This window comes from Tripterygium wilfordii, chromosome 12 (assembly GCF_013401445.1).
Source record: "Tripterygium wilfordii isolate XIE 37 chromosome 12, ASM1340144v1, whole genome shotgun sequence".
NCBI classification, from domain to species: Eukaryota; Viridiplantae; Streptophyta; class Magnoliopsida; order Celastrales; family Celastraceae; genus Tripterygium; species Tripterygium wilfordii.
The window spans coordinates 5325235-5350675 of NC_052243.1; the positions used below are offsets into that span (position 1 = coordinate 5325235).

General features: G+C 34.8%; 2 protein-coding genes and 1 long non-coding RNA gene across 8 annotated transcripts; 1 reads left to right on the plus strand and 2 right to left on the minus strand.

Annotated features, from left to right (window-relative positions):
• Nucleotides 1–6406: 6406 nt before the first annotated feature.
• Nucleotides 6407–12320, minus strand: LOC120010917. Its single transcript, XM_038861842.1, has 4 exons — nt 12223–12320; nt 7796–9337; nt 7586–7702; nt 6407–7505 (listed from the first exon to the last, which is right to left on the minus strand). The coding sequence occupies exons 2-4, from the start codon at nt 9314–9316 to the stop codon at nt 6600–6602; spliced, it is 2544 nt and encodes an 847-aa protein (XP_038717770.1). The 5' UTR covers nt 9317–9337; nt 12223–12320; the 3' UTR covers nt 6407–6599.
• Nucleotides 12321–13357: 1037 nt separating this feature from the next.
• LOC120011424 lies at nt 13358–14832 on the plus strand. Its single transcript, XR_005471021.1, has 2 exons — nt 13358–13798; nt 14498–14832. It is a non-coding gene; the product is annotated as an uncharacterized LOC120011424 (long non-coding RNA).
• A 1010-nt stretch (nt 14833–15842) lies between these two features.
• On the minus strand, nt 15843–22192 carry LOC120010957 (bifunctional 3-dehydroquinate dehydratase/shikimate dehydrogenase, chloroplastic-like). 6 transcript variants are annotated; one of them, XM_038861920.1, is made up of 11 exons: nt 22051–22189; nt 21199–21381; nt 20631–20736; nt 20129–20344; nt 19342–19682; nt 18808–18871; nt 17722–17830; nt 17439–17588; nt 16981–17129; nt 16711–16873; nt 15843–16322 (listed from the first exon to the last, which is right to left on the minus strand). In XM_038861920.1, the coding sequence occupies exons 2-11, from the start codon at nt 21378–21380 to the stop codon at nt 16279–16281; spliced, it is 1524 nt and encodes a 507-aa protein (XP_038717848.1). In that variant the 5' UTR covers nt 21381; nt 22051–22189; the 3' UTR covers nt 15843–16278. The 6 variants fall into 6 exon arrangements, 5 of the variants coding, with proteins under 5 accessions (XP_038717848.1, XP_038717845.1, XP_038717846.1 ...); XM_038861917.1 differs by having other exon boundaries at nt 21199–21721; nt 22051–22065; XM_038861918.1 differs by lacking the exon at nt 22051–22189 and adding an exon at nt 21532–21990.
• Nucleotides 22193–25441: the final 3249 nt, after the last annotated feature.

Below are 25441 nucleotides of genomic sequence, written 5' to 3' on the forward strand. Positions count from 1 at the left end.
AAAGGTAATTGTTGATTAGTTTGTTCAATATCAAATGTTAAGCATGTTAGAGTTTTAAATTTTTGATTGAGTAGGCCACGCTCAAGCATGCTGTTATATGGATTAGCAAAAAAACATTTCGTAGCATACTGAAAGGACTCATTTATTGAATTACAAATTTTAGAGTCGTTGAAAGCGAAGCCATGTAAAACCTGTAACTGGGAGGTTGTCTATCGTGTTTTTACCTACAACAAAATTGGGTTATCATATACTAAAGGGATTGGGCATGTTCTGTGTAAGTGAAATATTTATTATCAACATCTTCTTTAAAATTTAAAATATATACCTAATAAGACAAATAATTTAAAAAATTACCACGCATAGCGTGGACATTGCACTAGTATATCAATGAAATATGAAAACTGAGATGAAATTTAGGAGCCTTCTATAACAACACATCAGCAAAAACATTGACACATAATAATACACGTGTTTAATGTAATATGGAAGCTGAGAGAAAATTTAGGAGCATTCTATGACGACACATTAGCGAAAACATTGACTTACAATAATACACATGTTAATATGTCATTTTTTTTGAAAAAATTCATAAAAAACAAAGAAAATATAAAAAGCAATAAATTCATTAGTTTATCGTGGTGGTAATTGCATTTTAAGCCACACCATCAAAAAATTTAGGAGCATTTTATGGCTCCATATCAACGAAAATATTGACTCACAATAATACAAGTGTTAATATATTTTAAGAAATTCTTAAAACTCAAAGAAAATATAAAATGCAATAAATTCATGAGTTTATTGTGGTGGTTATTGAAATTTAAGCTACACCATTAGAAAAATAATCAAAAGTGCAACAATCAAAGACAATAAAATCATCAATTTATTATGATGAACACCAGTTTCATACTTTCAAGTTTCATCTTTTTTTCCTTTAACATTTCTTCAAAATATTTAATTAATACATCAATGTAATATAGAAGCTGAGAGAGAATTTAGGAGTATTTTATGGTGCTACATTAGCGAAAACATTAACTCACAATAATACATATATTAATATGTTTTTTTTGAAGAAATTCATAAAACACAAAGAAAATATAAAAGGTTAAATTCATGATTCTATTGTGGTGGTGATTGTAATTTAAACCACACCATAAAAAAACAAAGGGAGACAATCAAAGACAATAAAATCATCAATTTATTATGGCGAAAAGCAGTTTCATACTTTCAAGTTTCATCCGTTTTTTAAAATATTTAATTGGTGATATAAAATGACTATTTTAAATGTAGAGACATTACATAAATTAGGAAACAATTTTTACCACATGACAGCAAATTAAATTATAATAAATTCAATTAAATTCCTCACATTTAATGTTTATGGTGACTCTATTTCTCTATATCAATAGCAAACAAATGTTACTTGCAAACAATTTAAGAAAAAAAAACCACAAAGTAACAAATTAAACAAAAAGTCTCTTAATTATTTTGGGATATAAACTCAACTAGGCTTGACTAGCACATTCAAGTTAGGATTATACGCCTGTGGTTTTCCCTGAATATGAAGAACAACACATGAGTTAATCAATATTGACATGGTTTTCCTCGATTCAAGGGTAACTATCAATTAGTTTGTTCAATATCAAATATTAAGCATGTTACACTTTTAAATTTTCTGATATTTTTTTGATTGAGCATGGCACGCTCATGCATGCGGTTATATGAAATCGACAAGAAAAAATATTTCGTAGTGTATTGAAGGAGGGTCTCATTTTATCAAATTGTAAATTTTGTAGAAAACAAATTATGCTATTGTTGCCATCGTAGATAACAATTGCGTTTTGACAAATTTGTAATTCATGACTTTTTTATCTCTACCAATTTTAAAAAAATATCTTATCAACATCTTCTTTAAAGTTTAAAAAATATATTTACGGAATCAAATAATTAAAAAGTTTACCGCGCGTAACGCATATATTACACTAGTAATAATAATAATCAAGGATACCTGTACAATGTAAAGGGCAAAAGGTTGCCTATGTACTTTTATTATCACACTTTTCTCGATTCTATCTTTAAATTATGAAAATTTCTCATAGCTATTCTTAAAATATCATTTGTGCATCATTTATGTCCCAAGTCAACATTCCGGTGCTGACTCTGCGAATTTATTGACGTGTCATCCAAACTCTAGTGAATGATGCACATGACTTGATGGCTTGTATAAAAAATCAAATCCACCATAAAATAATTTTTAAAAAAAATAAACACTCCTCAAATCTCTCGTGCATCGTGGAAATTGTGAAAGATCCAAGTCTTTTAATTATAATTTAGAATTAATCTCTCCAAACCCACCACGATGCACTCACCATCATCCTTCTCAAGTTTTCAATTTCAAAGATCAAGTCTAAGGCCAAAAGTGTTGGTGAGGCCAGTAACACCGACACCAAATCGCTAATTCTCTATGGATTTTGCCTCAAACTTCGACTGTGGATTATTGGCCGCCAACATATTTGATTACTGGTTCTTGGAAATCGAAGGCCCAAGAGCAAAACAGTTCCGATGCCAATGGAGTCGTTCATCTCCTTTTCTATCTTTATCTATTATCTCCATCTCTATCATTGCTTGTCCCCTCACAGCTCTCACCGTCTCTTGCAAGTCAATAAAAAATTAATTTTCTTCATAAAATCCTTTGTACTGAAGGTGTGAAATTGGGAGTGCTTGTTGAGGTCTAAAAGAGAATGTGATTTTGATTTGGATATTTCGAAAGTGAAACAGCACTGTATTTCAAGAGCTCCTGTTCCAATCATGATGAACGATCGTGTTCTTCGCGACAATCTGGTAGAAAAGTAGGATTGAGGTTGACGTTTATTAATAAATTGCGATTTCAAAAGAACTGTGTTCTTCGTCTTCTATAGTGTTCTTAGTTATAGGGTTTAATTTGTCTATTTTTGTTTTAAATTCTATTTTAATTTCCATATCCAAATTCGTGTGTCAAATTTTATTTCAATTTCTATCAACGTGGATGCCATGTCAACAGTTTCGCCAGAGTCAACACGGGAATGTTAACTTGGGACAGAAATAATGCACAAATTGATACTTCAAGGATAGAAAGGAGAAATTTTATAGTTTAAGGATAGAATCAAGAAAGGTGTCGCTATACATACCCACTCTAGCCTATACTTATAATGGATAGTATTGAAAAGACAAGTCCAAGCACTAAACCCAATGAGCTTTTTATAAAGGACAATCTTCTACAGTTGTTTCATGTTATAGTGTGTATATATGTTTGCGCATGTGTGTCTCCAAGACCAAGATTTTTTTTTTCCAATGTACCATCCGTACAACACTTATTTCCCGCTCTACCATCCAGTTGAGAATAATTCCCAATCTATCATCCCGAGCCTATGTGCCATTGACATAATTATTTTGTAAAATTTGTTAAATCTACAAATAAATGTTAGAGACAGACTTGACATATATGTCAGCTTTTAAATGAACTTGAACAAAAGCTTTTGATGAGTGGATGCAAGTGAATGAAAAGGCTAATTAAAAAAAATGGAAATATCTGGTCATGCACATGAATGAAAAAGCTAATTAAAAAAATGTTAATTAAATAAAGTGAAATGAGCATGCACAAACAATGTGAAATCTCAACGTGATGAACCTACGCGTCTGCATGGATTGTACAATGAACATGAACATTTTAATTAAAAAAAATCAAAGCAACAAAACCCATTAACTATATTACAAACCATAACGAAATACAACAATTGAGATAATTTATTATATTAATAATTAGGACAGAACAAACATTCACTGATTCCTATTAGGGCATGACCTCTTAGTGTGTCCTACAGTGTGACAAAGACCACAACGATGGGGTCTACGAGCACCATCCCTAGCATCCATCTCAATGTGAAGGCAAGTGGACAAATACCACAACGATGGTGCTCACAGACCCCATCGTTGTGGTCTTTGTCACAGTGTAGGACACACTAGGAGGTCCTGTCCAAATAGGAATTAGTGAATGTTTAATTAGTGAATGTTCGTTCTGTCCTAATTATTAATTAATAAATATTAATTTGGTTTGGTTTCTCGATTTGATTCATATAAAGGGTGGCAAAATTCAATTCGATCCGAATGATCAAATTTGTTCGATCTGGATTAAATTAAGTGTTTGGACATAAGTTATATGTTCGAAATCCATCTCCAAACACATAAATCTTGTCCGAACGCCAACTCAGATTAAGTTCTTGTCCGATTTTAAACTAATCCGAGTTTGATCAATTAAGTACGTCTGAAATTTAATCCGAACTCGAATCTAGGTGTATAAATATTTTGAAAATACGTGATGTTTCATACTCAAAACCAATCTAGAATCAATTTTTTTTATCACCCCTACATTGATAGGTATTATCAAGATGGCAATATCTCATAATCAATAATTCAAATCCCAATGTGTTACGAAAATATAAAACAAAAATACGAAAAAAATAATTCGCATCATCTATCATTTTGTCCTCTCTTCTTTATTATAAGCCGTATCTGATATGACATATACAACTCTGAATAAGGGGAGTAAGAAGTTCATTGTTCATAAATTTCTGACATAGTGACGTGACATATTGCATTAAAACCTTTTTTTGTTTGAAATTGAAGAAATACTAAAAGGGGTCATTTCATAGAAATAGAGTAGGGGATAGGGTGAATTTATCTAGTAAATAGGGTGGGTGTTTTTAGAAATTCCTAATCAAGAAAAGTGTGATAATTGAAGGACAGATAGACTTTTTGTCGAATCTAAAAAGAGCTCTCTAACATTGGAAATAGGAGAAAAAGTATTCCCACCCCCTAATCATTGATTTTAATTTTTTATTATTATTTATATGATTTGATATTTAATTCTTTTGAATTATGTGTGATTTGACATTTGATTCTCATTTAAGAAATTAATTTTCCCACACCCTTATTGGTTTTCCGACCCCATCAATTAATTAAAACAAACTTATTACATTACATCAATGCAGATTAGCGAGTACATCTAATGTATGCTACAAGTTGTTCCAGTAGTAATTCTAGGTACTATTGCATGTAATGTGGGTTTAGCAGTTCTAGAACCTTCAATGGTTGGGGAACCTGCAGATCCATTTGCAACTCCTTTGGAAATATTGCCTGAATGGTATTTCTTTCCCGTATTTCAAATACTTCGTACAGTACCCAATAAGTTATTAGGCGTTCTTTTAATGTCATAATAGGAAGTATTCTGAACCCATTCAATTAATGACTCATGCAAATTGAAAACCTGATAATAGAATTGATCGTGTTAGAAATTTTATAAAATAAAAAAATAAAAGAAATTTTATAAAAGATAAACCTATAGAAATTCATATAAGAATATACATACCATTTCAATGAGAAAATCATCTGTGACATCGATATACAGAGCATAGGAGACGATGGAAAAGGTTATAAATGCTTGGCTTCACTTCAAACAAGATAACATTACGAGTAGCAAGATGATAAATGTAATATAATTAGTAACTTTAACTAGAAGCATGCAACTTCACATTAAGAAACAAAGGAATGGAAAATAAAAAACGGAGGCTAACCTTGAAAAGTATCTCAATCGAACACGGAAATGCAATCAAACAGACCACAAGGAAAGTTGAGTGAAGAAGTGGCCTTTTAAAGATAGCAATCAAATGCCATCATGACATACTACAGTATATCTCGTGATACTTTAGTCCAATTACCATCATCACCGTTGATGGGATTCTCTGATGAAGCAGATATAGAGATAGAAGACAGAGGCAAATAAAAAATAGAGACAAATCAAATCAAATTGACAAGCACGTAAAACATGTAAATTACCTTTTACTTGCTTATATATATAAAATAATAATAAAAAATTAAAATCAATTACTAGGGGGTGGGATAACCAATTTGAAGGGTGGGGATACTACTTCTCTAGAAATAGGGATGGGTATGGCCCATCAGGAGGACCCAACCCAAAAGCATGATCTGTGCGGGGGTCGTGACTTCTTATCTGCTACCAAACCCCCATGTGCTCGGAAATGCCCCTAGTCCGATTACTAGAGAAAGGGGTGGAGTCCAATCCATCCCCACAAGGGCAAAAGCAGCATCCACCAATGCCCCAAAGGCCAGTTTAAAGCAACTCATTTTTACATGCAAAATAAAACGTATTATTTATGACATCATCTTTACTTTGCATACAAATTTCATTGGCAATCAATATTACAGTAAGCAATCCAAAAAGTATTGCACCAAGATTCTGAGATTCAGTAGATGCTTGACCCTTACACAAGATTTAATCATGCGCAAAAACGCTTATAGAGAGAAACTGAGATGGGGATTTCATAGCGCCATCAAGCGCGCGAAACATGGCATGAATCATCTAGGGAAAAAAATTCCACATATAACAATTATTTATTGGATCTACAGATAAGTGATGAGTGACAGAACAATGAAAATTGATCGTTTTCCAATGGTCAACGATGAACACCAATCCATAACCAGGAATTGTAAAAGTTAAATGCAATAAAAAGGATAAATTAACAACTGGTAATAGATTAGAAGGCAGATTAGCGGTACGACAGAGAGGAGCCGGCAAAGGAATATCGCGATGAAACTGGGGCAGGGGCAATTTCAGGTGGGGCACCTTGGTAATGGGATATCCGGTTGTAATTGGAAAGAGCATCTGAGGCATAAGTTGAGTACAACCTACTAACTTGCTCAGGTTCTCTCCTTTGTAAGAGATCCCTCTCACCTGGGTACGTTTCTATCCTTCCACCAGTAGAGTAGGTAGCTGAAGAAACTTCGTCTCTATGCACAGGAAGACGATACGAGTCCACAGAAGAAACACCATAATGGTAAGGATAGTATGGATCCCTATTATAGTGATCCAAAACAGTACCAGTAGCAGTGACAGATGCAGCGGGATGTACAGGGGGAACTGCAGATGGCAAGTCCAGAGCACCAAGTTTGTAAGCCTGATACTCTCTTTCAGTCAAGTAGAGAGGATCAGTACGACTTGATTCTCTGTGCATATTGATAGTGTCTCGATATGTAAGATCTGGTTGTCTAATAAGATTCTCCCTTGCATGATCTCTCTGGTATGGGTCTAAAATCGGAGCAGCATGATGTGGAGAAGGAGCAACATGACGTAGAGGGGTTAAGTTTCTTCTCTCTCCCTGAAGCCCATAAGCTCGATATTCCTTTTCACTCAGGTACATATCACGAGAAATCTCCTCCCTCTTTTGAGGCATGATTTCTTGGTAAGGAATGTGTTCACGCCTTTCACGAGGCAAGATAGGATAACTCTTATCATTATCACCGACATAACGATCTCTACCAACCCTTTCCCTGCTTGAATGGGGCCTCGACTCCTTTACTCTGGCATAAGATTCCCCATCTCGAACAACTGGCATTGCTGGGGAGTGTCCAGGACCTCTAGGTAATGTTCTGAAAAGTTCCGAAAGCTTCCTCACCTGAAAGGAGAAACTGACCAATGCTAAAACATAGAAAACAAGAAGTGGATGATGAAGCACCAGAAATAGGCAATTCTTACTTGTTTAACAGTGAGTTCCGTTTTGAACTTCCGCTTTTCGTTATAATTTTCCTTAATTGCCTTCCTGAAAACACTCTCCGGAAGTGGAAAACAATCTTTGTGGATATCAAACCGCACCTGAAACTCACAAAATCATCAAAATGCAGACCACTTAAATTGATGAATAAATCAGCCACATGTAAGAAGATTATCAATTCAACAGGTCCTAACCTGAACAGGGAAGGCCCCACCGAAGGCTCGACGCTCAATATTCAAACCACCAGGGGACGATGCCTTGTAAATTCCATACAAAAGCTTGAGATCAAAATCATAGAGGAAAAGCTTAAGTCCTGGGTTGATACCCAGTACAAGATCCTTTTTATTCATTGATAAACCCATGACACGATAATGGAAACAATCTGGCTTAGTCTTTGCACTGCACATAAAGATCAAACCACCAATCTTGTCTCCCTTCGTCTCATTTTGTTGGCTCTTTTCGATGCCATCGCACTTTTCTTTATTCTTTTGCCCTGAACTCTTGTCAGATCCACCATGGTTTCCATCACTTCTTTGATTCTGCTGATTCTTATCTGACCATCTGAGCCTTTCTTTGTCTTTGATCTCTAGGTTCCCTTCATTGCTCACCTTATCGGTTACATTTTTCTCTGTGGTTTCTTCGCTTGCATTCAGCTTCTTATTCTTCCTCCTGTTTCTCTTCTTAACTTTGGAAGTACCATTGGCCATATTTGCCTTCGAGGATTCATTAGCCAAGGATTTCTTCAGAATTTTAGGCCTGGCCTTCAACATTTTTGAGGTTTTCTTTGTGGATGACTCTGGTTTGGAGGAGGCTTCTCCTTGATTCTCAGCTTCCATGCTCTTCTTTCCAGTTAATACCTCAGTTTCCATATTGTTCCTTCCAAATGATAGCTGTTTAGTGGACGCCTTTGGAGGATTCACAGCCTTGCCATCGGGCTCCTCAAATGATTGCAATTTACTAAAAGTTTCAGCACTACCTCCAGCTTCCTCACATTTCTTCACAATTTTACGTCTGGCCCTCAACTTTTTTGTGATTCTCTTCGTGGATGTCTCCAGTTTGGAGGTCGCTTGTCCTTGATTCTCAGCCACCATGATGTTCTTTCCAGGTAATACCTCAGTGTCCATATTGTTCTTTCCAAACGATGGCTGTTTTGTGGAGGCTTTTCGAGGATTCACAGCCTCACCACTGGGCTCCTCAGATGATTTCAATTTACTAAAAATTCCAGCATTACCTCTAGCTTCATCTCTCTTCTTCACAATTTTACGTCTGGCCCTCAACTTTTTGGCAGTCTTTTTGGGTGGCTCTGGTTTAGAGGAGGCTTGTACTTGATCCTCATCTTCCATGTTGTTCTTTCCAGGTAATACCTCATCTTCCATGTTGTTCTTTCCAGATAGTACCTCATCTTCCAAGTTGTTCTTTCCAGATAATACCTCATCTTCCACATTCTTCTTTCCAGATAATATCTCATCTTCCATGTTCTTCTTTCCAGATAATTCCCCACCTTCCACGTTATTCTTCACAGATGCTAAGTCAGTTGCCATGTCCTTCTTTTCAGATGATACACCAGCCTCTTCATTATTCTTTTCAAATGATAGCTGTTTACAAGATATTCCAGGATAATTGTCAGCCGGGATATTGGGCTCTTCAGATGATTGAAACTTGATAGAAATTTCTGCATGCATTTCAGCTTCCTTACTGCTATTCTCGGGTTCCATATTAGACCCAATCTTCAAGGACTAAATGAACACCAAAAGTTAGTGATCAAATCAAAGTCATGTAAGTGGACAATGGTTGGTTCAATATGTACAAGATGAAGCAAGAACAGTTTCAAAACCAGGAGAAGAATGGCATTTATAAGACAAAAGAAATTAAATGAGACGAAACCAAGTTATAAGTAACCCAGTATACTTCTGTATGGACTCTACAATGAAGAGAAAACAATTGATAGAAACAATAATTACACATTTTGCGGGTAATTTATTAAGCTTACTAAAGCAGCCATCACTAAGTAATCAAAATATGTATCTGCCTTCAAGTTTTGGAACTTTCATTCCTACTCTGAAATAATACAAAAACTTTAATATTTTCAACCCACAAATGCCAAGAAAACACTTAAGGCCTCTAAATATATCTTATTTATCTTACTAAGGAGCAATTACTTCCATTTAAGAACCACCCGTCCTGTTTAGAAGGAAAAAAATAAAACACAACATAAAAAATTTCAGGAAAAAAAAACTAAAGCATCCTTAACTATAAACCATAAATGCTAGATATTCCATGAGATTGTGATGTGGTTTCCGCATACAAAAAAAAGAAAGAAAAAAGTAGGGCTTTGAATCTAAACTAAATGCACAGCATGAAAATACCCTCGAAATAGTCTTCCTAAAAATCTGCAAGACTGACAAAAAATTAGTTTAATAAAAATATAAAATAACAAAGAAAGATACCGAAACCCAACTGAAACCCACATTGAACAGACAGCGCTACGACCGCTATTAAGCAGAGCCATACATCAACATCGACATAATTTCAACTATGTACGAAAATTCACAAAACAGACAAATAATTAAGCTTCCCAAGCAGCACAATTCAAGTCATTCCAGAAGTAAAAAAAAACAGAAGCATAGCCACGAAACAGAAAAAAGGAAAAACTATAATAAAAATCACGAAAGTAACACCCTTGTTTGGTTGCAAAGAATCCGCATGGAAACAAAAGAAATTAGAAGGGAGAGAGAGAAACAGAGAATAAATGAAGAGAAAGAGATAAGCAAGGAAGAGATGAGAGAGAATAAAAGAAAGCAAAAATCATCATAATTTGTCAACCTAGTTAAACAGGGCAGTCAGGTGTTTAGCGCATTTAAAATTAATATGCGACTAGTTTGGGACCTTTTGTTAAAACAAGAATCCAGATAACCAGTTTAGAAGGGAGAGAGAGAAACAGAGAATAAATGAAGAGAAAGAGATAAGCAAGGAAGAGATGAGAGAGAATAAAAGAAAGCAAAAATCATCATAATTTGTCAACCTAGTTAAACAGGGCAGTCAGGTGTTTAGCGCATTTAAAATTAATATGCGACTAGTTTGGGACCTTTTGTTAAAACAAGAATCCAGATAACCAGTTTGGAAAGACCTCTATCTTTCCACGAATATTTGATAATTTAACCATAAGTTTTCTGTGCCCCCTTATTAAAGTTTTATATCATTTCCTTTTCTGCAAACCTATGGCCCAGCGGTAAGGTTGCCCCATGATAACCTATAGGTCATGGGTACAAATCCTAGAACAGAGCCTTCATATTAATGCTGTAGAGAGGTCGCATAAGTCTCACTACTACCCAACCCTAAGTCCACAGATGGGTTGTTGACTTGTTGCGCAAGGGAGTCGTTAACCTTCTACATTACCCCTACCTACCTTTTCTCATGCTATATCATTTGACGTATCCAAAACTGTGACAAACAAATTCTAGACAAAGTTTATGTAGACAATATAAAACATCCAAAAGATCTATCCATTCAAATCCAACATCAATGTCCTTTGCCAATAATTGCTGGATTTTTTAAGATTTAAATGCTTCCAAGCGAAAATTTTAATCCAATCTACTTTTAGGGTGGAGACGAATTTCCAGTAGCATCGACATCATCCTAAACTGTAGCTGTAATACTTCACAAAAATAATGCTGCATAGTTTATTACAGATTCACACTCATAGCAAGCAGAGAAATACCTTTAAAAAAGGCCTAAAATTCTGCAAGTGGTACATTCATGGACACATGGAAAAGCTACACAGTGCTACGCAACCCAACACATTCTGTCACAAACTAGGGCTGTGAAGCTTTTGAATTATTGGAAATTGGTGTTTTGAAATTGAAGGCAAGTCGTTTAGTCTTTGAAGGTACATAGTTTGATTTTGCAAGTTCAGGTTTCAGTGGAATGAAGACGTTTTTGCTTAAAGGCTCAGTTTCGGAGGAAGCTGTCAATACTAGTTAATTGCGTATTAGTTTAATCTTAATTAGGTATCTGATGACTGAGATTCAAATGAAGACATCAGGGGCCGATATTGGAGGCTAAAAGAATAAATGAGCTACTCTATTGATTAGGTTTCCAGCGAAGAATATATGAGCTTCTCGAATTGGTCTTTCATTCTCTGTTCATTTCCTTTAATTTTAGTTGCTAATTTCCCTGTAATCCTTGATAAAAATCAATACAAAAATAGAAAAGGTACAAAAATCCTATTTCAGTTGTCCTATTCATCTCGATTAAGCTATTGTTTGGTTTGATTAGCAGATTTGGTTGCTGGTCATATAACATATTGCAAAAACAAAACAAAAAAAAGAAAAACAGAATCATAGCCAAGAAACAAGAAAAAAAACAGCAAGAAATCATCAAACTTAATTCAAGCTGAATCCAATGCATACTTCCACCAGACACTCTCGGCTATGTTTGTCTGCGAAATAAAGGCAGGAAAAAAAATTCGAAATCAACTCGATCGAATCACAGTGCATAATTCAATATCCTTAAAAAAACCAACAACGCATTGCAAACCCAACTGCAGATTCAAATACAAACAAAAATTCATAGCTAAAATTGAGAAGAAAATATCAAAGGTTTGCCTTAGAAAGTGCCATACCCGGCCGGAGATAAGGCTGACAGAAGAGAGAGAGAAGCAGAAGTGCAGAACCCTATTTTGAACAAAATTGTCACGATCGCAGTTGAAGAACCAGAAACCTAAGAAAAATAAAGAGAGAGAAGTCCCTGATTTATGGTTGCAGAGTAACACGTGTTCGATTTTCTTCCCAAATGACGATTATGCCCTCGTTGCCTTTCACAATTTTTTTTTTAACTTCTTGAATTATCTTCTTTTATAACTTCTTTTATAAACGGTTTCATTTTATTCCTCATAATAGCATCCACATCAGTTCCTCTTAACAGATTCTTTAAAATATAATAAAATGTGTCTTTTTATAATTTCACAGAATTATAATTCAACAGCACTCACATTAGCTCCCCTAAATCATCCTCTATAATTTAAAATATTCATTTTTCCAATCACTTTTAATATATTTTCTATTTAATTTTTACCATCTATATTTTTAAAGAAGAAATGTATTTTTGAAAATATCATGTTTAAATAAAATAATAATACAAACAAATATCAGAAAATATTAAAATATATATTTATACAATATATTTAGATTTTTTAATTATCTTTTTATGTAATTGACTTAATAAAATTTTTTCTATGTTGCTATTTTAATTATCAAAATTGTTTGGCTATTACAAAATAAACTATGTAAATTATAATTATTTTTTGAGAGCAAACTATATAAAAGAAAAATAAAGAAATAAAATTGTATGTTCAAGAAATTCGTGAGTGGTACAAATAAAGAGTTAACTTGTGGAGCCAACATATAGATATTGAAGTGTACAAATGTGTGGGGCCAATAAAATGTTTTATTAATAAAAAAAGTTTAGAGGAGTACAGTGGTCCGCTACATCAAGCCCAAATGGATAGGGCTGTTACGGTAACGGTAAATTATTCATTGGTGTACCGTTACCGACACATTGGTTACCGAAAATGATACAATGCTGGTATACAGTTACCAATAAGTCGGTATGGTAAATTTACCGCTGATTTTGGTACTGGTAACGGTAAGCAAGGTTCAACATCGGTAAATTTCCCGATTACCGAAATATATATTAAAATTATTTTTTAATTTTAATTTTACTTAATTAAGACCCTTGGATAGATGAGGAAAGGAGATGAGACCATTCATTTTAGGGTTTATTTTTCATCATTCATTTCTCCTTCAGTCTTCTCCATTTCTCGAATAATTCCTATCCCGCTTCTTGTCTTCCTCATTGAGCAGAGCCTCACGAGTCACGACCTCTTGCTTCAAGCCCATCTGTTATCAATCGATTCAATCCCTCACTCTCACTCTCACACTCACAGGCCAGCCTCAACCATCTCTCTCACTCTCTGTTGTCGAACTCGATCCCCTTTCACTCTCACAAGCCACAACCTCAGCCCTCACTCTCACTCTCTAGTCTCTGTTGTCGAACTCGATCCTCGTCGCAAGTCTGTTGACGATTTCGATTTATGATTTCTGGGTGAAGATTGTGGCCTTTTGGGTGTCGATTGTTGACCTAACAAGCCCGATCTCTGTCGCAGCCCGCAAGTCTGCAACTTCGTGGCCTCCATTTTTGTAAGTTTCTCTGTTAATTACTTAGGCTACTGGTTAGTTGATTATGATTACTTAGGCTACTGATTAGGTCTCCATTTTGATGTCTGATTGCTATTGGCATATTGTTAATCAATTTTGAAGTTTTGATTAGGTCTCCATGCTACTGATTAGAATATTTATAACTAAAAAGTGATTAGTATATTCTGATTTCTAATTGCCTATTGTTCACAGTTCTCGTAAATAATTTCTCTATAACTCCATAAGTATTGTATGTTGGTCTGTAGTCTGTACCAGTGATGGTAAAAACATATTTGTAAGTTTGTTAGTTATAGATATCATATTTGGTTTCTTTTTTATGGCAATGACACATACTAGGATTTGAATTTGATAAAGAATAAAGTAAGTTTCATGGCTAGGATGTTATCTGCTATTGCTTATTAATGTATATTTATCTATTTGAATGTCTACTACCATAAAAATAAATAAAGTTAGTAGCTAATAATGTTATCTGCTATTGTTTATATGCTATTGTATATAACTATACATACAAATTCTTATACTATGGTATAAATAGTTGCTCTTTAGTGCAGAGTATGTATATGAACTGGGTATTTATTATTTGATTAGAGTATGCATATGAACTGGGTATATGAACTGAACTAAATTGAATGTTGTTTTCACTTCCATTTTGACATTTCTCTGACCTAATCCTTTTTCCAGAGATGATGGCGGTGGAGTTGCATTGAAAGCTCCTAAGCAGTTGAGCAGGTACAGAAGGGCTAGGGCTAGGGAAGTATATCAAGTTTGCAACCCCAGAAAATGAGTTCATGATCTGAATTCTGAAGTAGTAATGTAGTATCTAAGTATCAATGTAACATTGTCTAGTCAAGTTGTTCGTAGTACATGAAAATTTGAAGGCCATGAAATTGACTTTGTTAATTTCTTTTGTGTAATGGTCTTGTATTTGTATGAAAAAATTGCTAGTAATGTGTGGGACATGGGAAGTGGAACTATTGGAGACATATTTCATTTCAAAAAGCATATTTTTCTTCTTATTTTTACTGCAGGAGACAGGTTTTAGAATTGGTAAATTTACCAATTACCGACTTACCATTACCGATTCATCGGTATACCAATTCTTTCGGTAACGGTAACGGTATCATTTTTTTAGTTACCGAAGGGATCAGTATGGTAACGGGATTAAGGGTTTGGTAACGGTAACCGTACCAATAACAGCCCTATCCATCACCGAGAGCTTAGAGAGAGTGAGAGAAGACTCTCAAAAGCACTTCGTCTCCGTTTTCCTTGCTAACTGAGACCATTAAGAGAGATATAGTGTTTTCTTTGTTGAAGTTGGTATCCACGATTCACCTATAGCATGCCATTGGAAGTCTTTGTGCCCACCCGTTCTTGGTCCTTGCCTGGACTCCAATGGTGAATATCGACGCCGGTGATGGAATTTGAGATGGCTTGAATTTGTTGTGTTGGGATGGGTAGAAGAAACGGTGGTGTGATTAAGTTTGGGATGGGTTGAAGAAACGAACCGCCGGTTATGCTATCGATATATCGATTTTATCGGCAACGATCTGATTATACCGCTTATACGGTATGACTATGCCTATCATCCCGCTGGTGTCGCCAGTTCCCGGTTTTTCCGGTCCAATAGACGGCACGACGGGATATTAAAAATTATGACTGGAGGGCTCCGAAAACGTATATTTACAGTCAAGAATCGCGATACAAGACTTGATTCCAAAATACACAGCACAAGAACCTACATGGTATTAGGGTTTTTTTCTCCCTACAAAGTACAAACTCCTCTCTATTTGTAGACGAAGTAATTAGTCATCTACATCTTTTGTAGGGTAGAGTTAGTTTTTATCCCAATAAATCTTGGACGATCTAACTCAAAAATGCCAACATTTTAGGAGGGATATCCCTTGATTCTCTCTTCTTTTTCATTCGGAGTTCTATTTTCAAAAAAATTAGAAATTTAACTAAGAAATGTAGAAAGAATGAAATATTTTGTGTCTTTCAAAATGACAAACAAACCTATATACTTCTCTTTCAAAAATTAAGGTTCACTGCTAATTCACTACTAAGTTACTTGTTGCATAGTTTTTCATTCCCTCCTCATGAATCATGATGTTCCCAATTAGTTACGTTAATCCACCTAATGCATATGCATTCAAAATTACTAGTATTAAGGAAAACACATTCAGACGGATGCTCCCTTCTACATTACCTCAGTTGCTTCTGAAATAAGGAGCTCTTGGCTTAGTAATAGTCTATTTCTTAGAGCTCGAACCAGAACAAAATTTCTGCTTCAGAGATGCTCTGTCACCCATACTTTGAGAATAAAAAAGAGACTATTATGAGGATTTTAAGGTCCCAATATTGTTGCAATCAGAGCGAAAACTTGAAGCAGCAGTCTTGTAGCATGTGCACTGTGTCTTGTGGGTCGAAAACTTTTTGAGAAGCCAAGAAGTTATGCAGATGCATCAGAATTTGGCTAAAACGATTTCGCGCATGAAGTCCTTGGGAGCTGCAAAACAGAAGACAGAGGGAACCTTCTTGTCAATTGTCATATAAGGAAGTTGTGAGTCTAAATTTACATTCTCTAAAATGAACAACTACTTTGAAGTTGTATACTCCATTTTAGCCTTACGACTTGAATTTTTTTACAACCTGTGCCGTATGTTTCCTCTTGTTATTTTCTGCATCTGGATTTCACACCGATAAATTGCAACCCATAGGTGCTGCTCATAATTAACACTACGAGTTAAGTGACCATGCTTGTTCACGTCGTTTAAAGTTTATCCATACGAGAAATAATAAGACAAGAAGACCTAATACAACAATTGATGCGATCCAATGCACGTATTAGCTATTGCGAAGGATAGGAAATAGATGGAAGAATTTTTTTTATGTACCTTCTCTGCCAGTGAAAAGATTAATCTGGCCAATGGCCTGGCGAAGGAACATTTCAACTCCGCTCACAATGATTGCCCCTGCAGCCTCAGCTTCTTTCAGTAGTCTGGTTTTTCTTGGTGTGTAAACTGCGTCAAACACCAGCTGATAATCCCGCAAAGTTTCCTTGAAAATGCAAATGAGTACTTTAATAATCAAACCCAAATTTAAATTTTGTAATAATTTTAATGAGAGTAGTTTTTTTTAACGACAGTAGATATAATAAGTATAACCTCAGCAACAGGAATTCTGTCTGTATTTGGATGCATTCCTAATGGGGTTGCATTTGCAAGGATCGCACCTTTCTCTGGCTTAAATTTGACTAAATCTTCAAAAGGCTTGGCTTCACCTGACACGGCACCAGCAAGGGACTTTGCTCTTTCTTTTCTTGGAAAACAACAAGAGACAGAAAGATCAGCTCAGATAATCTTAGACTTATATTTGTTGGTAGATTATGTCAGGCTTGATTAGGGATTGAACAAAGGTACAAGGAAGGTATGGGAAAAAGTTCTCTCACTCTCATAACTTCTATACTTCAATGTGGTTGTGTAAGTGGGCTAAAAGGATGCATTCAGATTGCGATAATACAAAACTATAGAAGCATGAAAAGACAAAGGCCCCTTCGAGTAAACATGCCAATACTTACATACCATGGTTGATAGGGAAAGTGCAAATCCTCTGGTTTACATACCAAAATCTATGTCAAAAACAACCACTCGAGCTCCTCTACTTCTAGCACCAAATGCAAGTGCTCTTCCTGCACCTCCGGCACCGGCTAGCACAAACAATTTCTCAGCTAGTGGAGAATCCAAAGATGCGTCACCATTGTTATATGGAAACTCTGAAATGTTAATACCACAAGTATCAGTAAAACCATTTCTAGAATTCCATATCCAGAAAACTCAATAGTCAAACTTTTTCAGGTATAAAAGGAGAAGTATGATATTGCACCATTAACGTAATTAGGTAAGCACCTTTTAAAGCTTCCTCAATTGCAGTTATTGAAGCCTCACAATCTGTGTTATAACCTATCAACTTCCCATCACTAGGACTCCGTATAATAGTATTGACTGCACCGATGGACTTTTGAAGCATGAAATAAACGTTTTTAATCAATGTTCCACACTTGAGACGAGAAATAGCAATTATATTGATTCCATACTAACAGATAATCATAATAATCACCACTGAAGAATGAAAAGTTTGGATGTTGCTGTCTTTACCAAAGAGTAAAGGAAAACTGTTGTTAACCTGAGATAAGAGTGGCAAGGGTGGATACGTTTCTCTCCTGTGTGCAGGTTCGAGCAAAAATTACAAAAAAAGTTTGAGCAGTCAAATGATATGTCATACAAGAGACCACAGAAAGAACTGAGTAGCCCTTACATGATACCCAAAGTAACGATGTTGTCAGCTTCATTTGGTTACCAACCACTGTCTTACATCCAATATCACGCCAGCTAGCTTAGCTGGCACAGTGTGCTGGGGTAATATCCCTGAAAGACTGAAAAATTTCACTGAACACAGCTACAGTCTCCTCCAAGAACAAATTGTCTGATCGAATATTAAACGATAATTTTAACCTCCAACTACGATTCCTTTGCAAATAAATAAAGCCCCATGGGATAGTCTGGACAAATAAAACAGCATGTACTTTTTCCATAAGCAGAACTTCTTTTAAGATATCAATCCTTATTGCAATGAAAATTTTAAATTAACCCTAGCCCGTCATGTGTCGTGATCCGAGACACGCCTCTCTTTAATTGGCATCTAAATGGGGAAGAAAGCTTCACTATAGAAAACAACAGAGTTTTGCAAGCTGTTGCATGTGCATTAGGGAGCTCTGGAGCCCTCCACTGGAAACTTATCAGTTTTCAATAAGTGAGCTGCTGGATTTCAAAACCTTGATCTAATTTCCACTAAAAATTAAGGCTTCATCTTTGATGAATAGAACCATGCATAAAGAGCAGGATATAATTTGAGAAAACAACGAAAAAAAATGTGGAAAATTACGTATTCAATGCAAATATTGAAACAGCAAAGTATGACTAAATTCATTCAACCTGAACAAGTGGATGGACTTCGTCGCAAAATTCAATAATGGCTTCTTTATACGGAAATCCAACACTGCAATATACAAGTATGGAAAATAAGTCAGTCATGTTAAATCACCAGAAAGAATAAAGATAAAAGAAACTGGTTACATATCAAATGGAAAAAAAGAAGAAGAAAACAAAGGGTCATAAACACCAAACATTCACAAACATAAAAGCTACGATATGTCTTTTAGAACCAAGTTGTAATATCTTTTTAGGATATATAAATGAAGAATATGAATCAACCAATATATTGCAGAAAACAATGCTAATGAAGATTTATATGATCGCGTGCCAGTTGAGTGTTCTTTGTTTTGATGATAACTGCACTTTGTTCATTGTCAACTTGTCATTATCAAAGCCTCAAACCCAAATTCCCAGTTCACTCTTGCTATCATAATAATGCATCATATAAGAAGAAAGACTTAACTAGCAATAATATTAAGAGAATCTATCTGCATTCCTAACCACTATGGGGGTATCGGCTCATATATGGCATACCTAAATCCTGTAAAGTCTGGGCTTGAGTAGACTCTAAAGAACTCCTTAAGATTATCAATGAACATGGGAGCATATATTCCATTATACTTCATATGTCTGAAGGTAGGGTTGTGAAGTATAGGGCCTTTGCTGTGGCTAACTGGTTTTGAGATCAGTCCGAAAACTTTAGTGTCAGAATTGATGTAATCAATCTTATAGGCCTCTCTGAGACTGCCTAAAGTAGGCAAACCGGGAACTGAATTTCCTTCCATTGATCCATAGACTAAAACAGCACCAAATTTTGGTCCCAATAGCTGGCTAATTAGGCCCCTTTCGCCCTCACAGTAAGCAATCATTGGCACCTGCAGGATAAAGCAGTTAGCAGGAGTCACTATACTAAAACCATGGAGCACACCAAATTTTAACTATTTGATAAAGAAGTTGTATACACATTTCACATTGAAAACTTTCCACTGCTCATTTTTGTGATTCAAAAGCTTCATCTGCCTCCAAAGGAATGCCGTGCTGATGAACTTAACTGTGAGGTTTATAAGAAGATGTGGTACAGCCATTAAGAAATGTGCATCTGAATTCTTTTGTTTCTTTCTTTTTTCCATGTTCTCTTTGATAAGGTATCTCGATCCATAGATTAGACTGATGAATGTGTCACCCATTCACTGATTAAACTTGAATTCTGTCTTTAACAAATCAGACAATTTACTGCACTATAAGTTCACTTCCAAATTTCTTACTTTTGTTCAGTCCAGCATACATCTTTTAGCATAAATTCCATCAAAAAGTCTAATACCTGGCAAAGTGAAACCAGATGAAACATCCTCTCCACTTCCGTAATATCATTTGGACGGTAACCAATTTTGATGATATCTGCTTCTGTCAGTTTCATACGTTCAATGAGATGGCTGAGATCTTCTTTTTGAGGGACACTGTTCATAGAACATGAAACGATAAATCTCGCACCAGTATGATCACTCATCCTTTCTTTCTTCAAGAAATCATAGGCCACCTAAACATTTAAATAAAGCAACAGAAAAAAAAAATCAGGGACTTAACATCGTTGTTTTCCCCACATCTTCCTTTTCCTTTCCTTGTTTCTGTTTTTCCCGTAATAACTAAGATATTAAGCATAATCAAAGGATTACCATTTTGCTCTAGCACAAAGCTGAAAATTTGATGACGAAGTAACAATTGTAAAACTATGGAAAAAACATAAGATATAATCTCAAGTGCTACAATTAGGAATCTATATACTTCAAATATTTCAATGACACACTAGATTTTTGAAAGACTACCTTGAGCTCAAAATCAATATAGTCTGCTCCCATTTCATTAGCCAGATGAAGTGCTTGCAACCGAGTATTTTCGTCTCCTTCATATCGACCACCTTCCCATTTTGGCCTGGATAAATATTTTCATAAATACTCCCATATTCTTATATGCACTTAAATTCAACACAACAAATATATACTTCACAAATGCAGACCAGCCCACACAAACAAACGCAGGAACACAGAAACTTTTATTAATTCTCAACCAAGTTATATTTCATTTTCGTGTTCGCCAACTTTGAAGTTCATAGAACAATTGATATCGTCAATCCCATGAATATACATTTTGCGCCGTATACATCATAAACAAAAGTAAAGCAAAGCTGCTGCAGGAATCAGCATATAAATTAGGGTAAGAGCATGTTATTTTCAAGTACAGTATGTTCTGTCATGTATGAATGCTATGACAGTACAACTACGCATAATAATAGAATGACAATAATGATTAAATTCAACACTTCCAAATTGCAATCAAATAAGCATCAAAGATACAAGAATTTCATAACAGTGACAAAAAAGTTAATCATCTCACCGGTACACAATAAGCACTGGCAATGGCTTATTTTTAAGGATGATTTCAAGGTCTGGGAAAGGTTGAAAATTATTGATGTAGTCCAATCTGACTTCAACTAAATCAGCACCTTGTGCCTTTGCACGGTGCATGTCACTCACCATTTGCTCCACAGATTGGGCCATTAATGGAGAACAAATCATCCTATGATCATTCAGAACTCCAACATTACCCATTTGACCAAAATATCAAAAGAACCAACCACAGCAGAGGAACAAACGGTAAAGTAAACCAGCCAAAGTAACTCAAACTGATTGGATTATGGTATGCGATTAATGCATACAGCATACTAACCAAAATTTGGTGAATTTCAAGGAGAAGGCCAAACATAAGAATTGGGTGAATTGACCATTGATGATAGAATAGATTCAACAGAACAATTGATAGTCCAAGGCAAAAAAAAAGTAGTGAATTGGTTGGTATTCTCCAGATGAAATGAAGGGATTCCAAGAAATCAAGTAATTCTGGAGATATGCTAACCAGTCTGCCAAAAAAATTTCTATTTGTCAGTACAAATAGCAAATGTCAGAGTGAGACAAGAAAATTTCAAGGAAGGTTATAGGTGGGTCTGGCAGAGGCGTCAACAGACCCCATTTGAGGCATCTTCTTACAAAATGACACGAAAACGTCTACCAATATGTGCGGCAATTTCCCAAACACATCGTAGGCAAAATTCAAAGCAAGAATTGTTGGCATGCAAATGGGTTACTTATGGAAAGATTAGAAGAAGAAAAAAAACCCATCTATTTGAATCAAATCCCAAAAAAAAAAAGAGCAGATAAGCATATCCTCAAGCAAAAGAAAATTGTATACCTATTTTTCCGTTGGGATAGAAATTACTGCTGGAAAATGGACAAAGTTCGTTCGTCTAAACTTTTTAAAGGCCTCTGCAACAGTTTCATGTCACAACTCCACAACTACGCATATATACATGTGTATACCTACCTTCAAAAAAATATATACGCATATTTACCTAGTGGGAAAGCCTTACACGGCACTCACCAACCAGACAGCGGCAAGAATAATATGATTCGTTTGACATATTGAATTCGATGGCTTTATGTGGCCCATGAAAACATAGTTTATCATTCTTTCCACTCAATCACCAAACACAGAAAGCCTACCTAATCCCCAACTTGGCGACTTGCCTATCATTCACAGTATATCATTCAAACATACTTTGTCATTGATTAATACATATTTAAGACTTTGAATCTTCAAAGTATATCATCATTCACATAGAGATGCATCCGCAGAACCTCCCAAAGGGCACGCATATTGGCTACCCCCGTTCCATTCCGGTGACAATCAATGAGGTCCGTCTGACCTGACCTTGGATGAGCCTTTGCTGGAAAATGAAAATTGCAGTGTCTGGCTGACGCTGAAAGTTAATTCAGTACTGATAGTTAGCCCAAGTTTTAGTAGTACAAAAAAGAGCTCAACTACAAGGTGACATGCTGAATGGGCGAAATTGAAAAAATTAGAAAAAGCGGGGGACGGAACAATTTTCCCGTTTGGTGCATAATTTTACACTAGCATTACAGAAGTGATAGAGATCTCAATAAGAAGCAACCCAGTTTCTCAGTAATGAATGTATCATTCTCTGGTTCAATCACCAAGTTTCGTGGCCTCCTACACTTACATCAATCAAGGGATAAGGTCCACTACTGGAATCCACTACTGGGATAATTGAGATATTTTTTACTAGGATCCTTAATATTTTTGTTAGCACTAATACTATCTAATAGCATTAATACGGGATAGGGGGCTGGAATTATTCCAGTAATTTCACCAGATTTACACCATCCAATGCAACAATGCATTGATTTAACAACACTACACCCAATACATTCAATGGTGTAGATCTGGTGAAATTGCTGGAATGATTCCAGCAAATCCTTTTCCCATTAATACTGCCGGTGCATCAAACAACAATTTACTGGTGCTTATCCCAAGACAATTTTCACACAATTTTGATACAATTCTCTAATTGTTATCAAGTGGACAATTTTAAAGCTATTTTGAGGACATTTATTTGGAAATTACATTTATAGCCTTCATATAAGAGTGGAATTCCCTTAATACCCTTATACTTTGGTAAGCCTTATTTTGATCATTGATGATGCAAATATGACTCAATTTTGGAATATGCTTGTCGATCAACTATGGAGCGCATAATGAATAATTTTATTTATATTTTGTAATATGATAAAAAAAAAATGTACGAATTTAGTTGTATAATATTTTATCTTAAAGCTCATATTTCAAAATATATCTAACTTTTATTTTTAATTTATTACATTAATTAAATTTTTGTATTAATATTAAATATTTGTTTAGTATTTATTTTACTATTTATTTCAATCTATTACAAGTTAAAAACATAATACCTCTGCACTTAATTTGTCACAATAATTTTAACAGCTGCTACCAGTAAAAGTATAATCAATCACTACTAGCATTTCAGGCATCATATATACCAGACTGCAACCATTTCTAACCACCATTTAAATTGCCATAATTAATGCTACCATTTCTAACCACCATTTAAATTGCCATAATTAATGCTACTGTAAAAATTGTCCGTCAAACGGACCCCAAGTCCTTTTAACTTTTCATTTTTTTAAATTGCTATGTCAACAAGCTTATGTGGCATGCCACCTCAGTTATGTAAGTTTACAGATAAAATCACTATAGATGTGTAGCATTAATACTCCCTAATAGCATTAATGTTGGCGGTGCGTCAAACAACAATTTGTTGGTGCTGATCCCAAGACAATTTTCACACAATTTTGATGCAATTCTCCAATTGTTATCAAGTGGACAATTTTAAAGTTATTTTGGGGACATTTATTTGGAAATTACATTTATAGCCTTCATATAAGAGTGGAATTCCCTTAATACCCTTATACTTTGGGAAGCCTCATTTTGGTCATTGACGATGCAAATATGGCTCAATTTTGGGATATGCTTATCGATCAATTATGGAGCGCATGATGAATAATTTTATTTATATTTTGTAATATGATAAAAAAAATGTACGAATTTAGTTGTATAATATTTTATCTTAAACCTCATATTTCAAAATATATCTAACTTTTATTTTTAATTTATTACAATAAATACTAAACTAATTTTTAATATTAATAAATTGTTTTAATTTATTACATTAATTAAAAAATTTTATTAATATTAAATATTTGTTTAGTATTTATTTTACTATTTATTTCAATATATTACAAAGTTAAAAGCATAATACCCTTGCACTTAATTTACCACAATAATTTTAACAACTACTACCAGCAAAAGTATAACCAAATACTACTAGCATTTCAGACACCATGTATACAAGACTTAATTTGCCACAATAATTTTAACAGCTGCTACCAGCAAGAGTATAAACCAAACACTATTAGCATTTCAGGCATCATATATACAAGACTGCAATCATTTTTAACCACCATTTAAACTGTCATAATTAATGCTACTGTCAAAATTGTCCACCAAACGGACCGCAAATCCTTTTAGCTTTTCATTTTTTTAAATTGCTATGTCAACAAGCTTATGTGACATACCACCTCAGTTATGTAAGTTTATGAATAAAATCTCTATAGACGTGTAGCACTACCGAATTAGGATTAACATACCAAAAGAATTGGAAAGGAATTAGGTAGGATTGGTGATAGTTAAATTAGATTCCCTAATGCATTTTAATTGATTGATTTCTACCACTTAGTGTTTATTTTCTTGCTTATTATTATTATTTTTTTATTTAATTTAATTAAATCTCAACTATTCGATCGATCAAATAGAATTTTAGGATTAATCATAATTCGTACTTCGCAATTTTTAGTCAATATGCATGGATTCGACACTATATTTATCATTATATTACTTGAGCGATTCGTACACTTGCACAACAATCATCGCTTTCACAATACCACTAAACATTATTAGAGAATGGACTGAGAATGCAGCCAAACATTAGGTCCAGTTCAACTCATCTGGCTATTTATCACCTGAAAATGATGGGCATCCCAATCAATTAGAGTCCTCGACCCATGGGTGTGATTCTAACCCAAGATATCGCGCTTAAGTTGGGTTAACAGTTGCATGTTGAAGAATAAATGGGGATTGAAATGGAATTTTAAAGAATTAACATGTTAATCCATGAGAGTGTTGATTGTAGAGAAAAAAATTGTTT